The following is an 18,819-nucleotide window of genomic DNA, read 5'->3' on the forward strand; positions in this document are numbered from 1 at the left end:
AATAATTGATAGAGAAGCAAATGGAAAATATTAGTAGACAGTTCATACTTTTCCTTTTGTAAACACAACCTTAGCATTTCTGTGAAATTGATAACATTTTCCTATGCGAAAGAGATAAATATTTTAGCACTGTCAAGAGTAATTATTTCCATACTTCCTGTTACAGCCACAGTCCAGTTCAACATTGAGAATGTTTTGAGCATATAAGGTGATAAAACAGACTTCCTTTAAAATTGCTTATTGTGTGTGGTTTAATAATATAGGGGTCCTCTTAAAAAGAAAGCACAGTTTTAACTATTTTCATCCCCTCTTTTGCAATGAAAATTAAAACTTGATAACCCTGCCTTGTGGCTCTGATTCAGTTCTTGTTAGTTTCAAATAGAAGCCGAGAAAGTATTATCATTTTAAATAATTTCATTCTGTATCAGTAATATACCAAGTGATATTAATTTTAGTGCTACCAGCAGTTTTAAAACACCAATTGATTTTACATTAATTCATTAAGATTAATTTTAGATTTAATTTTGGTTCCATTCCTGGTAAAGGAATTTGGAGTATGACTGTCTAATAAGAAGAAAACCATGACCAACTGCTTACTGTTGGTCACTAACTGGCAAAAACGTTAAAGACAGGAATAATGTATGAAAATAATGAAGAAAATAATTGGCTCTGTTCTGTACCACATTAGCATAAATAACGTGTTACAATTTATTTGAAACAATTTCATTTAGGATATCTGTTAATCTTGAAAATCTCTAGTATTTACCTTCTTAACATTCAAAGTTCATAGTAATATTAAGTAGTAAATAGCTACAAATATCATAGGGACGCGGTGGCTCAGTGGCTAAGACACTGAGCTTGGTGATAGAAAGGTCGGCAGTTCAGCGGTTCGAATCCCTAGTACCGCATAACGGGGTGAGCTTCCATTACTTGTCCCAGCTTCTGCCAACCTAGCAGTTCAAAAGCATGTAAAAATGCAAGTAGAAAAATAGGGACTACCTTTGGTGGGAAGGTAACAGCGTTCCATGCGCCTTTGGCGTTTAGTCATGCCAGCCACATGACCACGGAGACGTCTTTGGACAGCGCTGGCTCTCCGGCTTTGAAACAGAGATGAGCACTACCCCCTAGAGTCGGGAACGACTAGCACATATGTGTGAGGGGAATCTTTACCTTAGCTACAAATAGATTATATCATATTTGGTCCCTAGCAGTTGATTCTAGACTGCTGTCATGAAAGAAGAGTATATAGATATACAGTCATAGTCGTAAATGTTGGCACCCCTGAAATTTTTCCAGAAAATGAAGTATTTCTCACAGAAAAGTATTGCAGTAACACATGTTTTGCTATACACATGTTTATTCCCTTTGTTGTATTAGAACAAAACCAAAAAAGGGAGGAAAAAAAGCAAATTGGACATAATGTCACACAAAACTCCAAAAATGGGCTGGACAAAATCATCGGCACCCTTTCAAAATTGTGGATAAATAAGATTGTTTCAAGCATGTGATGCTCCTTTAAACTCACCTGGGGCAAGTAACAGGTGTGGGCAATATAAAACTCACACCTGAAAGCAGATAAAAAGGAGAGAAGTTCACTTAGTCTTTGCATTGTGTGTCTGTGTGTGCCATACTAAGCATGGACAACAGAAAGAGGAGAAGTCTGAGGACTTGAGAACCAAAATTGTGGACAAATATCACCAATCTCAGGGTTACAAGTCCATCTCCAGAGATCTAGATTTGCCTTTGTCCACAGTGCGCAACATTATCAAGAAGTTTGCAACCCATGGCACTGTAGCTAATCTCCCTGGGCGTGGACGGAAGAGAAAAATTGATGAAAGGTGCCAACGCAGGATAGTCCGGATGGTGGATAAGCAGCCCCAAACAAGTTCCAAAGCAATTCAAGCTGTCCTGCAGGCTCAGGGAACATCAGTGTCAGCACGAACTATCCGTCGACATTTAAATGAAATGAAACGCTATGGGAGGAGACCCAGGAGGACCCCACTGCTGACACAGAGACATAAAAAAGCAAGACTACAGTTTGCCAACATGTACTTGAGTAAGCCAAAATCCTTCTGGGCAAACGTCTTGTGGACAGATGAGACCAAGATAGAGCTTTTTGGTAAAGCACATCATTCTACTGTTTACCACAGATGGAATGAGGCCTACAAAGAAAAGAACACAGTACCTACAGTGAAATATGGTGGAGGTTCACTGATGTTTTGGGGTTGTTTTGCTGCCTCTAGCACTGGGTGCCTTGAATGTGTGCAAGGCATCATGAAATCTGAGGATTACCAAAGGATTTTGGGTCGCACTGTAGAGCCCAGTATTAGAAAGCTGGGTTTGCGTCAGAGATCTTGGGTCTTCCAGCAGGACAATGGCCCCAAACATACGTCAAAAAGCACCCAGAAATGGATGGCAACAAAGCGCTGGAGAGTTCTGAAGTGGCCAGCAATGAGTCCAGATCTCAATCCCATTGAACACCTGTGGAGAGATCTTAAAATTGCTGTTGGGAAGAGGCGCCCTACCAATAAGAGAGACCTGGAGCAGTTTGCAAAGAAAGAGTGGTCCGGGTGAGAGGTGTAAGAAGCTTATTGATGGCTATTGGAAGCAACTGATTTCAGTTTATTCCAAAGGGTGTGCAACCAAATATTAAGTAAAGGGTGCCAATGATTTTGTCCAGCCCATTTTTGGAGATTTGTGTGACATTATGTCCAATTTACTTTTTTCCTCCCTTTTTTGGTTTTGTTCCAATACACACAAAGGGAATAAACATATGTATAGCAAAACATGTGTTACTGCAATACTTTTCTGTGAGAAATACTTCATTTTCTGGAAAAATTTCAGGGGTGCCAACATTTACGGCCATGACTGTACATAGATATATAGATATTTTCAACAAAATAAACATATACCATATATCTTTTCCAGCCTGTGTCAATTAAGCATATAAATAAAATAATCCATAAAATCACAACTTTCTTAAATATTCCTAATTAAAAATAATACCAATGCAATTCTTGAGAACAAAGACCTCAGTGAAAAAAGATAAGAATATAAAAGTTAAGTTTTTAGATCTTAATTCACGCTAAGAAGAGAATGGTCTGAATTTTGAAGGAAAAGTTGTGCCATAGAATAGTTGGTGGTACTGTATTAAATTCCAACTAAGCCTCCAGCTGCATTTGCAGAAAAAAATTCAGGACTCCCAGTTCCTAACACAAGGGGAAAGCTGCTGCTTCCAATAGGCATGTCCCATTTAAGACATGCACTTTAAATTGAACGAATCTGGAAATCTATATGTTACAAATGCATTTTTGCCAAAACAAGTATTGCTTCTGCTAGGAGGAGCAGACTAATAGCAAACTTCTCACAAGAGTTTGCTATTACATTCTGGTCCTATTGCAGTTTCTGGGTTTCCCTCAAGGGTATCCCTCATAGGTAATTGTTATACAAGTAAGTGGCCAGATCACACTTTCAGGAAAGGATATTGATAGTACATTATTTGCAGCTGGAAGTGACTGCTCCTTATCACTGTACTGATTAGAGTAGTCAAGGATAGTATAAGATCCCACAAAGTACACACCTAACTCTCCAAAAGAAAGACACTCACCTGATACAAGTAGTTCTTGACTTACAATTATTCGATTTGTGACCATTGGAAGTTACAGCAGCATTGTAAAAAGTTATTTATGACCAGTTTTTACATTAATGGCATTGCAGCATCCCTATGATCATGTGATCACCATTTGTAGCCTTCCCAATTGGCTTCTGACAAGGAAAGTCAACGGGGCAAGCCAGATTCACTTAATTACATGAGTCACTTAACAACTTCAGAGATTCATTTAACAACAGTGACTGAAAAGGTCATAAACATGGAGCACAACTCACTTAATAACTGCCTTGTTTAGCTATGGAAATTTTGGGCTCAATTTTAGTTGTAAATCAGGGATTACCTATTCAGCTTGGTCCAAGATGGCATCCCCGGTCAGCCTGGGTCCTCCCCCGTATCTCTTGTAGAAGTAGTCAGCCATGTCCTCTGAGACCCACTTGACAGTGGAGATCTTATCCGGGTGCAGCTTGCCGTGGGAGCACAAACAGGCTGTGTTGTTGATGGCTTTGGGGGGGGAGCGTTGATTCGTCCAGCCATTGCTGCAGCCATTCCAGGGAGACAAAGTCATAGGGGCAGCCTGAGGGTGGGGGGCAGAGGGCCAGAGCACGAGCACTCCCAGCTCCTCAGCCTCTCCTCCAACACCAACCATGGCACATGCAAAGTTAAGAGCGTGCATGTTCCCCCTCCCCTTCAAATGACGGATCAACTCCCCTCCACCCCTCCTTCCCAGCTCTGTTCTCCCCAAATGTACATCAGGGAAGAAAGCATTTTCAGGTGGCAGCGCTGCGATTCCCTCCCCGAATCCAAAAATGCGGCGTGTGGCTGGCACTGCCACCTGAAAATGCTTTCCTCCCTGGTTCCTTGATGCACATTGCAGGGAAACCAGCCCATGCCTGAAATGTGGCTCTGCGAATTGCATTGGACCAATGGGCGCCGGTGGCTGGAAAGGAGGGACATTTTGCTTTAGGGGCTTCTGCTCCGCTCGGCTCCCGGGTGCGGAGAGTGCTTAGGCAGTGGCTGTGGCTCCTCACATTGTGGGGGAGTGAAGCCATCATGGCCATTGTCTGTCCTGAGCTGCCCACTGGGGACCAGCCATGAACTGTGGGGCCCGCCTTGTTCACCGAAGCTGCCGGGCAGATTCCTCCCCCCCCAAGACCATCCTGAAGAGGTTCATTCCTCAGGCTGTGCCCTGACCCAGATCTCTGCTGCCTGGAACCGCCCCAAATGTGACGCACAGAGGCCGAAAATGTCCGAAGGGTGTGGGCTGGCGGGTGGGCGGGGCTACATTCAGACTATAAGATGCACCCAGATTTTCACCCTCTTTTTTGGGGGGGAGGGGCGAAGTGCATCTTATAGTCCGAAAAATACAGTAGTTATGGAACAGTAAGTGTCACTATAATCCTCAAGATGAATGTTATTTATTTCTCTCATCAAAAAGTTTTTCTAAACTTGTAGAGGTCTGGTGTATTCCATTCACCAGTTGATGGTGCCCTCAGCTTAAGTTTCAGTGTTGTTTCAAGTCTTATAGATTTGATTAATCCAAATTTAATTAGTTTATGGAAGCAAAGTCAACTATTCAAGTAAATTCAAGTAAATAGTCCAGCATTTTTTAATGCCTTTCTATGTTTTAAAAGTCTTTAGCTTTTCTCCCCTTAGTTCCTTTCTTTCAGGTCTAGGATTTTTCTCTCTATGGTAGTTCGCTGCTTTAAAAAATAGTTCTAAGAGTCTCTTTTCCTGGATTTTCCTCTTTCTTTTTTTCTTTAAAGTTAGGGTCTAAAAAGAAGGAATCTTCTCACCCAGCTCCAATCACTGTTCATCTGCACCACTCCTGCACATTTCTTTATTGCCTCAGCTATCCCAGCTTTGTGGCAGCCATGATGGCTGCCTCTTCTCGTCGAGGGAGAGGGAAGAAGCCATGAGTCCAGCAGGAGAGTTGCTGCTCTCCCCAAACTACAGGGCGCCCCTCTTTTCTTCACCACCCCTACAGGGTGACTTTAGCTCCTTTCAGTGCCCTCCAACAGGGAGACCTTGGCATGGGAGCGCGGAGACCTGCTCCTCATATCCGATACCACCTCGACATCAGCCGGAAGTCATCATTCCTATCTACACTAACACAGCATTTGATGAGAGATCCAAGTCACTCATAATGCATAATTTTACTTTTAAGCCTTTGCAGGCAATTTGCTCTTTATATGTTTAGCAGAGCTTACCAAAATGAAATATTTTCTCCAATTAATTGTGGTATAATTTGAGGATTGCATGCAATAACCTGTAGAGTTATTTATTTTAATAACGCTGTTTTACTTGGTAGTCTGGTTTCTAGTAAATTCTCAGGATATGTTAGTTAAGAATAAATATTAGAATAGATTTAGCTCAGACAATGTGTTTTAGATCAACTTTTTGAACCTGTTGTCTTCTAGATCTGTTGGACTGCAGTGCTGCCAACCAGAATGATTGGTGAATAAAGGAAGTTGAAATCCAATACATCTGGAGTTATTATGTTAAAGAAAAGCTAGTTTAAAGAGTCTTGCATAGAGGAAGACTATTCTAGAGAAGGCTTGCACATCTCTTAGGGGGGAAAGAACCAGATTAATACCTTAGAAATGATCACAGGCCACTAAAGAATAGTTGTGATGTTGATCAGTTGTTAGCCATCCAGAAATAGCACAACAATATGGAGTTGGCAATGTGTGTGAAGCCTAGAGGTGTTGGAAATGCTTGGCAGTGTGACTTTCATAATGGTGGTGGTAATGTTTATGATGGCAGACTTAATTTCTTTAAAAAAATGCTGGCGGGCCACACAAGGCTGTTTGGCAGAGTGCATGTTGTATAGCCTTGTTCTTGAACTTTAAAATCACTCTTTGAAAACTGATGCTATTACATTATATAATACTTGACTATGTAGACCAATGTCTATCGTAGTATAAAAACATCACATGACAAGATATTTTTAAAAATGCTGATCATTCTAGGGCTCTGGCAGATATGAACAATGATGGGAGAATGGACCAACTGGAATTTTCTATAGCTATGAAACTTATCAAACTAAAGCTACAAGGTTATCAGCTCCCTTCTGTATTACCTCCTATTATGAAGCAGCCTCCCATTGCTATTTCTAGCACACCAGGATTTGGTAAGAATATTTTATATATTATATCGTCTTCCTGAAGTACTTTGTAGATTTCATGTTGTCTACATACTGTCATTCTATTTAGAGATCACTTTAATACAATTGTAACGAACATTATCATATAGCTTTTCATCTTGTAATATAAATGTCTCTGGTCAGCAGTTTTAATTGTTGTTAAGAGTTATTTGAATAGAAGACAAATACAGAAATTTAGGAAGAAAAAGAAAAAAAATAGAAAACAATGCAGTTATAGAAAATTATAATAAATGATCTTCTACCCTTCTTTATAGCAGTTACAGATTCATTATCCCTTCTCCCCCTTTAACATCACAATAATCCCTTCAGCTCCTTTTTGAATCCTTTTCAGTCCTCAAATCCAGAAATTACCATTTGACATTTATCCATTTTCAGCAAAAAAAATCCATAAGAGGTTTCCAGTCTTTCACAGGTAGTCCTGGATTTATGACCACAATTGGGACTGGAATTGCAGTTGTATGTCATTATGGTTATAAATTGAGGCACCATAATGTCGACTTGATTTTACAACCATTTTTATGATGGTTAAGTGAGACACAGTTAAGTGAACCATATGATTGCAAATGCAAGGTCATTTGATCCAATGGGCATTTTTGCCATTTTGATTGCATTTTTCATTGTTTGTTAAGGGAAATATAAAAACATTTTAAACCTTTTTAAAAAATAATCCCCCTTGGTCTACAACTTGATCTACTCTTGTGATCCCAACTTGAAAAACACAGGAGCCAAGAATTTTTTTTCAAATTCTCTTTCTCTATGGAGAAACATTGTTTCAAATACTGTTCTTTTGGAAAATCTTCCTTAGTCTGGTTTGCTCCAGAATCAGAACATTTTTTCCCATTTTGGTCCTATACTTATTGAAGGATCATTCATATAGATCATTGTAATAAAAGTCTTTGTAGCTGGCCAGCAATGATAATTATGAAAACTTCTCTTACAGGAATAAGCGGTCTCTCCAGTATACCACCTCTTGCAACTGTTGCTCCAGGGCCAATGACATCCATACCAGTTGTGGGAATGTCTCCACCGTTAGTATCTTCTGTTCCTACAGCAGCTGTGCCTCCTGTTGCTAATGGAGCACCAGCTATAATCCAACCTCTACCACCTTATGGTCATCCCGGTATGCTGAATTATCAACATTTAGATTTCCAGAGCTTGTACATATTCTATTTTATATTTAAAAGAAAAGTAATTTGTGTTTTAAAATGAAATCACATATTTATGTATGACATCAGTGAAATTCTACCCTGGATGTTAAGTTATCTGTTAAACTTATAATACATTGTTTTCTTATTGAATAGTATCAGTGGTGGGTTGCTCCCGGTTCGGCCCGGTTCGGCCGAGCTGGTAGCGGTGACGCTGTGACGTCACTGAACCAGTTCTCTATGACTGGGAGCTGGGTCCTCCCACCCGCCCCCGCTTTTTTCCACCTTTATTTCTTGGTTTTTAGCCCAGCTGATAGGCGCGGCAGAGTGGCTTGCCGCACCTCAGCTGGCCAGAAACCTAACATGCTTGCGCGGAGCAATTGCACGCAAAGCGCGTGCGCAAAGAGAATCGGTTGGAACCCACCACTGAATAGTATATATTAGAGGTATATACAGTGTATTCAGAATTGGTTTCTCAAAGATTCTTTGGAGAGTGTGAACTTAACATCTGTCTGCAACACTAAAACAACCCCACCTTTTTTTTTAGGATCAGACTCTTCCTATGCAATTTAATCCAAGGACTGCAGAGTCTTAGTGCCTGCAATATACTTACATGACTCTTTATCAATTTTTATGTATAACAGCATAGCAAAATATTACAGTATCTTACATCAAATATTCATGAGTTTAACAGTATTCAGAATTACAAAGTTGCATTCCTGATTCATTCAGATTTCTATTAACTTTTTGTAATAATCACTAAATCTTTGTTAATTTGATTAATTTTAACAAACTAATCATTTTTTCCATGAAAAATTAGACTGATTGGCTTTTCCAGGTCTTTTAAGTACTGATTAAACCATGTTAAAACATTATAAAGGCAAGTGAATATATTAACCTATTTAAGCAAACCTAATATTAGATATGAGATTGATATCTTTCTAAAGTGTTGCTTGGCCTAAATTGTCTTCCACTTTTATAAATAATATCTAATTAGTGGTTCAGTTTCCACATTGTACTAAGCCAAAATTTGGTTTGTTTGCCAAATAATACTGTAAAATCTATATATAGAATGAAAGTTGGCTTTCATTCTATAAACTGATTAAATGAATTGTAGCTTAATACAGTGTGGGTTTGGTTTCTCTTCCTTTTACTGTAATATACTGCTTATACATTCCAAGTCTTATCTTGAGCCTTGGCAGAAAACTATTCAAGGAATATGTAATTACATGAAAGGAATACATAGGGAATTAATTTTGTATAAACAATTTTATTGTACTGTACCCAGCCCACAGAAAATAAAATATCTTTATTAAATAGATACATCAATACCATGGATCATATCCATGCCCCAGGGAGGTATGGATAGAAAATGACTTGTCCATTATGAAATCAGGCAAATGCTGCAGTTTAAGTAATTGTATCAGATATCAAGATTGCAAAAAGATAATGGTGTTTGTGTGATGACTTCACAGTGGAAATGACATCATTTTACTGGGGATGTCACAATCAATATCATACAACTCTAACCCTTGTTTAATATACTTGTAGTCAGATTCTTTAATTAATGAAGAGATCTGTTATTATCAATTCATATTTTGTTTAATTGATTAATATATATTTTAATAGCCTTGGTGGTACAGTGGTTAGAGTGCAGTACTGCAGGCTACTTCTGCTGCCTGCCGGCTGCCTGCAATTTAGCAGTTCAAATCCCACTAGGCTCAAGGTTGACTCAGCCTTCCATCCTTCTGAGGTGGGTAAAATGAGGACCCAAATTGTTGGGGGGCAATATGCTGACTCTGTAAAACCACTTAGAGAGGGCTGTACAGCACTATAAAGCGGTATATAAGTCTAAGTGCTATTGCTATATGTTTTTAATATTAATTTTTAAGATCCTTTGTACTTTTTAAAAATAGTTTAGAATGTTTTTTTTTTTGTTTTTTTTAAATTTGATTTATATGCCGCCCTTCTCCGAAGACTCAGGGCAGCTTACAATGTGCTCAGCAATAGCCTTCATCCTTTTGTATATTTATACAAAGTCAGTTTATTGCCCCCACAAACTGGGTCCTCATTTCACCTACCTTAGAAAGGATGGAAGGCTGAGTCAACCTTGAGCCTTGGCGAGATTCGAACCCTGCAGTAATTGCAGGCAGCTGGTCTTAATAACCAGCTTAATAACAGGGTGCCTTAAACCCCTGTACTACCAAGGCTCTTACTGAATGTTATAAGCAATATTGTAATCTGTTTATATCAAAAAGTATATTTGATAATCGCAATTTAAGGTAAAATAATTTGTGTATTAATCATTTAATTTCATCAAATTTAAAGCATAATTATTATGTTTCAGCAACATTGCCAAAGAGTTCCTCCTTCAGTAGATCTGGTGGAGGATCCCAACTAAATGCAAAGCTGCAAAAAGCACAATCATTTGATGTAGCTGGGTAAGTATGACTGTTTTGTTCTAAAGTACTTTGGCAGCTTTGTCAAAAATGTCACTCCTGCAGATACTCAGATACAAATGTTTTCACTAAATTTAAGAAGACTGCTTGTGAATTAGTGGTATCAGAGATGAACTCTTTGCATATAACAAGGCACTTCAAAAATCTAAAATTAAAGGATTCATTCTGTTGAAAAGCTTGTTTGTGTAGACTAGAATAGAATTTTTATTATGATCACTGATTAGAATTGTGTAGAAGAATAATTATATAGTCTTTAATATGATTTATATTGAACATCTGTTTTGTTGTGAAAAGATATTCATAGATTAAACTTTTGTATAAATAATAAGATTTGGATTTATCTGGAAAAGTAATTAGCTAGATGTGATTTATACTCCTAACTATTCCTGTTACCATGTAATAAGTTCTCCATTTATTTTGATTATGCCAATGTTTGGATACAACTTTCTCCTTCCTTTACATCTGTTTTTGGTACTGAAATTCTCCATTTTATTCCATCATGTATAGTATTTCACAAATATTCATTAATATATATTTACTCGGGTTTTTGCCATGTTTTATCTTAAAGTATAATTTTATAAAAAGCATTGTTATTTAGGAGATAAGGTAACAATACAAGTTTTATTAATTATTGCAATTTAAATCTTGTTGCAATATTGACCAGAATATAAGGCTTATAATTGAATAAATCTGGTATTTTCATAAATCGTATTAAATTTGAATTCTGGAAATATTTATAATGCCTAAAGGGTAGCACGATGACTCAGTGTTTAAGACACTGGGCTTGTTGGCTGGAAGCTGACCATCGCACAACAGGGTGAGCTCCCATCTTCACCCAGTTTCTGTCAACTAGCAATTCAAAAGCATGCAAATGCAAATAGATAAATAGGTACCACTTCAGTTAGGAAGAAACAGCACTCCCTGACATCATGCTGGCCACATGATGATGGAAATATCTTCCGACAACACTGGCTCAACGGCCTTGAAACTAATGAGCGCCACCCCCTGTAGTCAATTACAGCTACTGGTAGCAGAATAAAATCCGCAGGGATTCCTTTCCTTTCTAAAGATTCACTGCCAAAATGTTATAGGCCAGCTTTTCCTAAACAGATTCCTTTAAATGTGACGGACATCAAATTAGTCCATGTTTGATGAGAAGGCTTTGAATTGCAATCCAAGAACTTTTGGGGACACTGAGTTGCTGACATAGGATAAAACAAACTCCCTTTTGCCAAACAAACAAATTTCAGTATAAAGAAATTTAACCATTTAAGAATAAAGATGTGAGTTGCAAATGGTAATATGCCGTATGTTATTAAATTTAGGTAATTTAAATTCCGAGATATGTCCTTTCAGATTTATTTTGAAAGGTGTTAGTAATTCTTATTCATATATAGTCAGTGGTGAGATTCAGCCAATTCGCACCACTTCAGGAGAACCAGTTGTTAACTTTGGCAAACTAGTTGTTGGAAGAAATAATTAGGGCAGAGAATCGGTTGTTAAATTACTTGAATCCCACCACTGTATATAGTCTTATTTTGGAGATTAACATGGGCTTCTATTTTAACATTTGTTTCAATGAAGCCTCTTAGTAGCTATGCTAGTATTCATAGAGTATGTTGGGAGGCCTCTATAGACTATAGCATTTAATCTTCTGCCAAGAATTTAAAGTTGTCTAAGATCAATGGGACTGGCTCTGTTTTAGCTATCTCTCAGTATCTCTATCTGTATTAGAACCAACTTAACAGAGAGAAAACTAGCAGGGGAAAAGGAGAGTAACCAGAGAGGCTGTGTGCTATTAGAGTTTGCATGTTCAGCTGTAAGATGTATTTTTTTTTCTTTCCTGTGACTTGCTGTTTGCCTAATATGGGTGACTGAAGGACTGTTCCCTGCTGAGAAAATAGAGACTGTAAAAGAATTAAAGGCTGCTAGGTTCAAGAGAGCGAGCTCACTGAGCAAGAAAACAGGGAGTGCTAACAGGAGTTTTGAGTTAATCTTGCCAATTAAACAGTCTCTGAATGTCAAAGGGAATAAAAAGCTGCCTTGTAGAATGGAATATAGGACTGATAAATTCTTAAGCAGTAAAAAAAAAAATGCAATTGTGCTTTATAAAACACAAAGAAAAAAGTCATGTCAGTTGGTAACACACTTCTGCAAGGACTGCAATGGGACCAGGGTATAAAATCAAGAGCTATAGATCATTTAGTTTGATATCAGTCCATGGAATCATAAATGCCTTAAAATTGTTACTAAAAATCAGCATGAATTTGTTGGAATCAGTTTGACAAGATTTGTTTTTATCTTATTTTTAAATTATAACTTCCTTTAGAGTAAACTACAAACTCCTAGAAGTCAACTCAGTTAAATTGCAGCTCATTAAGATAGCAAGAAATACAGATCTAAGTGAAAGATTTTGGAAAACCAATGAAACCCAGGCTAACATTACAGTTTCTACATCATGGTTGTAGTAGCCACAAATGGGATAGAAATTCATTATTTTGAACAATGAAGCTTACAAACTTCTACCAGATGAGATGAAGTAACAATGTTCTTAACGTGGAGTTTAGGTTTGCTATAATGCAGGGGTGTCAAACTCTCAGCCCACGGGCCAAATGCGTCACGTGCTGGCCCTGCCCCCACCCGGTTTAGCGAAGGGGAAAAAAATCCTGATATGTCACATGACACCGCGGTGACACCGCGAGTTTGACACCCCTGCTATAGTGAGTAGATCTAGAAGTACAGACCCAGGATGAAGATGAGCTAAAATAAGTTTAAAGAAATAGAAAAAAAATAGTTGGCAACAACAACATAAAGAACTCAAATTACACCTAGGACCTCATTTTCCTTGAATATATTAGAGAAGGAAAAAAATGTATAAAATAGATAATTTAAAAAGAACTATCAGTATAAGTAGAAACATAGCTTTAATTCATCATCAGAGTAGCTGGAAGGGACCTTGGAGGTGTTCTAGTCCAACCCCCTGCTCAAGCTGGAGATCCTATACCATTTCAGACAAGTGACTGTCCAGTCTCTTTTTAAAAACCTCCAGTGATGAAGCACCCACAAGGTCTGAAGGCAAGCTATTCCACTGGTTAATTGTCCTCACTGTTAGGAAGTTTTTCCTTAATTCCAGGTTGTTTCTCTCCTTGATTAGTTTCCATCCATTGTTTCTTGTCTGGTGCATTGGAAAATAAATCGACCTCCTCCGCTTTGTGGCAGGCTCCAAAATACTGGAATACTACTATCTTGTCCCCTCTAGGCCTTCTTTTCTCTAGAGTAGCCAAACCCAAATCCTGCAACTGTTCTTCAAATGTTTTAGTCTCCAGGCCTTTAATCATCTTAGTTACTCTTCTTTGCACTTTTTCCAAAATTCTACTAGAGAACATTTTATTACTTATTTATATTAAAAATAGATTGTGTTATTGGTGGTCTTTACAATTCACCATGAACAACAACTTGGAGAAAAATCTAGGAACATTTTCCTTTTCTACAACTCTTCTTGGGTTCAGCATATTGCCTATGATTTAACAGTCTCAGTTTGCAATTCTTCTAAAGAACATAAAAGAGACAGTAAAAGAAATCACAGATTCAATACTTAAAATAAAACAAGTTTAAAAATGCAGACAAACTATATGGATAATGGTAATGATGTACCTTCCTTTATAGACAGTTGACTTGAAAATAGTTTCTCTTAATAGAAAAGGTTTGAGGGGACAAAAGTCATATGATATTGAATAGTATCTTCTTACTAATACGAATACAGAGGTGGGATGCAGCCGGTTCGCACTGGTTCAGGCAAACCAGTTATTAACTTTTTGCCAAATTCAGAGAACTAGCTAATTCCACCTCTGGCTGATCCCACCCGTAGGCCTGGAAGGACCATTTTTTGCTCTCCCCAGGCTCCAGAGCCTTTCTAGGAGTCTGGGGAGGGCAAAAACGGCCTTTCCCACCCCCCAGAGGCCCTCAGGAGGCCGAAAACAACCCGTTTGCCAACTTCCAGTGGGACCAGAAGGCCCATTTTTTGCTCTCCCCAGGCTCTGGTGGGACCGGAAATAATTGATAGATGGGACAGTACTCCCAGAAAACGTTTTCAGATATTCAAATATTGGACCTTGTGGTGTTGGAGAGATTGTGAAATAAATGACATATGTGCTAGAGATACACAAGGGTGATATCTTTTGGGGATGAGATATTTGAGAAATGTTCTTTATAAATGTATAAGTGTCTTATAAAATCTATAAATATGAAAATATTTTAGTAGAGAGAAATACAAAGAACGTAAACAAAAATTCAAATGCACAGATATTGAAGATACATGGCTTGATAAGAACACTTATAAAAAAAATAGGTTGGAATGGTGATTGACTACAATCAGATAATGAGGTAGTAGAATGATGTGGCTGTAGGGGGAAAAAAAGCAAAGTCTATTTGAGGTTGCACCAATAAGAATATTATTTTCAAATAACAGGAAATAATTGTATAGTGTGCTTTGGTAAGACTTTACCTTGAAATCCAGCTATGGGTACCACATTTTAGAAAAGATTCAGAATAAACTAGAACACATTAAAAAAACTTCCACAAAGATATCCACGGATTAATAATGAAATCCTATGAAAAGAAATTAAAGGAAATGATTATATTAAGCATGAGAAAACTAAAGAGAAACATGTTGGCCCTCTTCTATTGAATTAAAATCACAGGAGGGAAGAGAAAAAAACCTTTTGAGCAGTAAAAGCAGGTTCACAGTAAAATCAGTTATTGTGGAGGTTAGATAGCCAACTGACCAAGATGTTTTAATTTGGATTATGGCACTAAGGAGGGGAGGGGTTGATTTGATAGTCTAAATGGCAGAGGTATGATTCAGCTGGTTCGCACCAGTTAAGGCGAATTGGTTGTTAACTTTTTGCCCAGTTTGGAGAACTGGCTAATTCCACCTCTGGCTGGCCCCTCCCCTCCCAGGAGTCCACCCCCACGTGCCCCGTTTTGGCTTCTAGGTTGGTGCAGGAGGCTGTCCAGCCCCAAAATGGGGCACAGGGGGCGTCACTCCCTCCCCCTGCCCCGTTTTGGCTTCCAGGGTGGTGCAGGAGGCCTTCGAGGCCCAAAACGGGATTCCTTTAGGAACCTCCAACATGCAAATTGTGGTTAGTCATCCTAAAATGAATCCTCTTTACCTGGAGCTTCAAAATTTGCTGTTTGCTGTGGAGGTGTTTAGCTAAAAGTCAGTTTACATTTAGTGTACATCTGACTTTGGGGATATTTCTTCATAACCAAACAAAAAGTATTTTCTGTGCAGTTCACGCCCTTTGCTTGCTGGATCTAGATGTCACAAAGCAAAGCCCACATTTTGTAATTAACCCCCGCACCCTGTTTTGGCTGGCAGAGTGCTGCAGGAGGCTGAGTGCTGTCACGTCCACCCTGGCCACACCCACCCAGCCAGTCATTAGGGCAGAGAACCGGTTATTAAATTATTTGAATGCCACCGCTGCTAAATGGTCTCTTTCAAATCTGTTCTACTTGGAAACTTAAAAGTAGAACAGATTGGGAAAGGATAATGCCAAACAGTAGGAATAAGAAAGAATATTGAAAGTATTACGTGAAAGCACGTCATGGTTTGAGTCTTGAACTGGTCTCATAGTTCAAAGTGTGACCTACTTTTTGATATCATGTTAAGCTTTTAATCTGTGTTTCACATCAAGTACTTTTTAAACTGCTAGTGCAATGATTTGGTGATAAGTATGTTTAATGATCTGATCTTACTAGAAACTACATACTGTTCATGTATTGTACTGGTAATATTGGAAACATGTGGATGCTTTAAAATGGTCAGGAGAAGATAATTACGATGAAGAAAAATCCAAGTAGTTAAAAAGAGAAAATTATGAATATATATTAAAGGAACATTTAATGGAAAGATTCATTATAACAAACATTTGTGGCATAATGCTAAAAGAACTGTAAAAAACCACACTACAGAAAGCAAAAATGAAAATATATCTTTTAAAAGAACTTAGTGAGAAGTATGCTGATTTTTTAAGGTGTTTTCACAGTGCTAATCCCTCTTTGCAGAAATAAATTCTATCGATCCAGGGTAGATGTAAAATGGTAACTTAAGTGACACTTCAGTGGTATTAAAATGTTAAAGAACAAAGAGAAACTTACTTTTTAAAAAATCTAATCTAGAATTTAGTATTCTTGGAGCTGCGGTTTATTGTCTCTGTTTTATCATTCCAGTGCATCTCCGGCAGTAGAGTGGGCTGTTCCTCAGTCATCAAGACTAAAATACAGGCAGCTATTCAATAGTCATGATAAAACAATGAGTGGACATTTAACAGGTACTAAGACATGCATCTTAATGAACACTTTCAAAATTATATTCAGTTTAAATAAAATTCATTTAAAGTATATTCAGTTTTAAAATATGTTTGGTTTGATTAATTCTGGTAAATACTTTGGAACTTGTGTAATGCAGTAGTTAAAAAGTCATGCCAATCAATGAGATATTAGTTATATTGGTGAAGGGGAACTTCTGGATTTAGAAGCGCTATGTCTCTGAATGCTAACTATTAGGGAAATAAAAGTGAGCCAGCATCTTGTTGGCCTCTTTTGGAAAACATATGTTGGGACTTTGATTTGATTCAGCTATTTTATTTATTTATTTAACTGTAATCTTTCAGACCAAAATCCTCTTACAGCTGCTTGCAACCAATATAAATAGTTTAAATTAAGAACCTTGTCGATAGTATTAGATAAATACACTTTTAAAATTGTTTTTCCCATAGAGCAGTTCATGGTAATGTCTTTCTGGTCAAATACAAAAATAGCTCTTTTAACAATGTCTCACCTTTTAAAAAAAAATTATAATACAGTTTTTAAAGCATTTTATTTATTGTTACAGTAATCACAACCCCATGGCAATTCTAAAGGAGATACAGCACCCTACAACGTTAGCAAAAAAAATCTAAAGGCATAAATAATCAGGACATAAAAACAAAGTCAAAATTAAAAAATAATCGCCACAAACAAAAATAATCCTGTAACGATCAAAACTGTATGGTATACAGTTGCAAGAAAAAGGATGTGAACCCCTTGGGATTACGTGGAGTTTTGCATGAATTGGTCATAAAGTGTGCTCTGAACTTCATCTAAGTCACAACAATAGAAAAACACAGTCTGCTTAAAATAATACTACACAAACATTAGATGTTGCCATGGTTTAATTGCACATAACATGTAAACATTCACAGTGCAGGGAGGAAAAAGTATGTGAGCACCTAGCCTAATGACTTCTCCAAGAGCTAATTGGAGCTAGGAGTGAGCCAACCTGGACTCCAATCAGTGTGATGATATTGGATGTGTTGCTGACAGCTGTCCTGCCCTTTAAAAACACACACCTGTTTTGGGTTTACTGGTTTCAAGAAGCACTGTCTGATGTGAACCATGCCTCGCAGAAAAGAGCTCTCAGAAGACCTACGATCAAGAATTGTTGACTTGCATGAAGCTGGAAAGGGTTACAAAAGTATCTCCAAAAGCCTTGATGTTCATGTGTCGACGGTAAGACAGACTGTCTACAAATGGAGAAAGTTTAGCACTGTTGCTACTCTCCCTAGGCGTGGTCGTCCTGTAAAAATGACTGCAAGAGCACAGCGCAGAATGCTTCATGAGGTAAAGAAGAATCCTAGAGTGTCAGCTAAAGACCTACAGAAATCTCTGGCACATGCTAACATTTTTGTTGACACATCTACAATAAGGAAAACATTAAACAAGAATGGAGTACATGGGAGGATACCACGGAGGAAGCCATTGCTGTCCAAAAAAAATATTGCAGCACGTTTGAAGTTTGCAAAAGAGCACCTGGATGTTCCACAGCACTACTGGCAAAATATACTGTGGACAGATGAAACCAAAATTGAGTTGTTTGGGAAGAACACACAACACTATGTGTGGAGAAAAAAAGGCACAGCACACCAACATCAAAACCTCATCCCCACTGTAAAACATGGCGGAGGGAGCATCATGGTTTGGGGCTGCTTTGCTGCCTCAGGGCCTGGACGGATTGTTGTCATTGATGGGAAAATGAATTCCAGAGTTTATCAAGACATTTTGCAGGAAAACGTACGACCATCTGTCTGCTAACTGAAGCGCCGCAGAGGATGGGTGATGCAACAGGACAATGACCCAAAGCATACAAGTAATTCAACAAAAAAATGGCTTCAACAGCACAGAATACGCCTTCTGGAGTGGCCCAGTCAGAGTCCTGACCTCAACCCGATTGAAATGCTGTGGCATGACCTTAAGAGAGCGATTCACATCAGACATCCCAAGAATATTGCTACACTGAAACAGTTTTGTGAAGAGGAGTGGTTCAAAATTACTCCAGATCGTTGTGCAGGTCTCATCTGCAACTACAGGAAACGTTTGGTTGAGGTTATTGCTGCCAAAGGA

General features: G+C 38.2%; 1 protein-coding gene across 7 annotated transcripts in view; it reads left to right on the plus strand.

Moving 5' to 3' along the window:
- The window catches only part of ITSN1 (intersectin 1), a 100,051-nt gene that overhangs the window by 18,687 nt on the left and 62,545 nt on the right, over positions 1 to 18,819 (plus strand). For all 7 annotated transcript variants that reach the window (XR_015728204.1, XR_015728203.1, XR_015728205.1 and 4 more), the window contains exons 6-9: positions 6,580 to 6,740; positions 7,714 to 7,893; positions 10,266 to 10,359; positions 16,609 to 16,709. Coding sequence is in view for 4 of the 7 variants with exons in the window: in XM_034436797.3 (XP_034292688.2) it covers positions 6,580 to 6,740; positions 7,714 to 7,893; positions 10,266 to 10,359; positions 16,609 to 16,709 (536 nt within the window). In the remaining 3 variants the exon portion in view is untranslated. The remainder of the gene's footprint in view (positions 1 to 6,579; positions 6,741 to 7,713; positions 7,894 to 10,265; positions 10,360 to 16,608; positions 16,710 to 18,819) is intronic.

This window comes from Pantherophis guttatus, chromosome 5 (assembly GCF_059756535.1).
Source record: "Pantherophis guttatus breed Tessera chromosome 5, ASM5975653v1, whole genome shotgun sequence".
NCBI lineage: Eukaryota > Metazoa > Chordata > Lepidosauria > Squamata > Colubridae > Pantherophis > Pantherophis guttatus.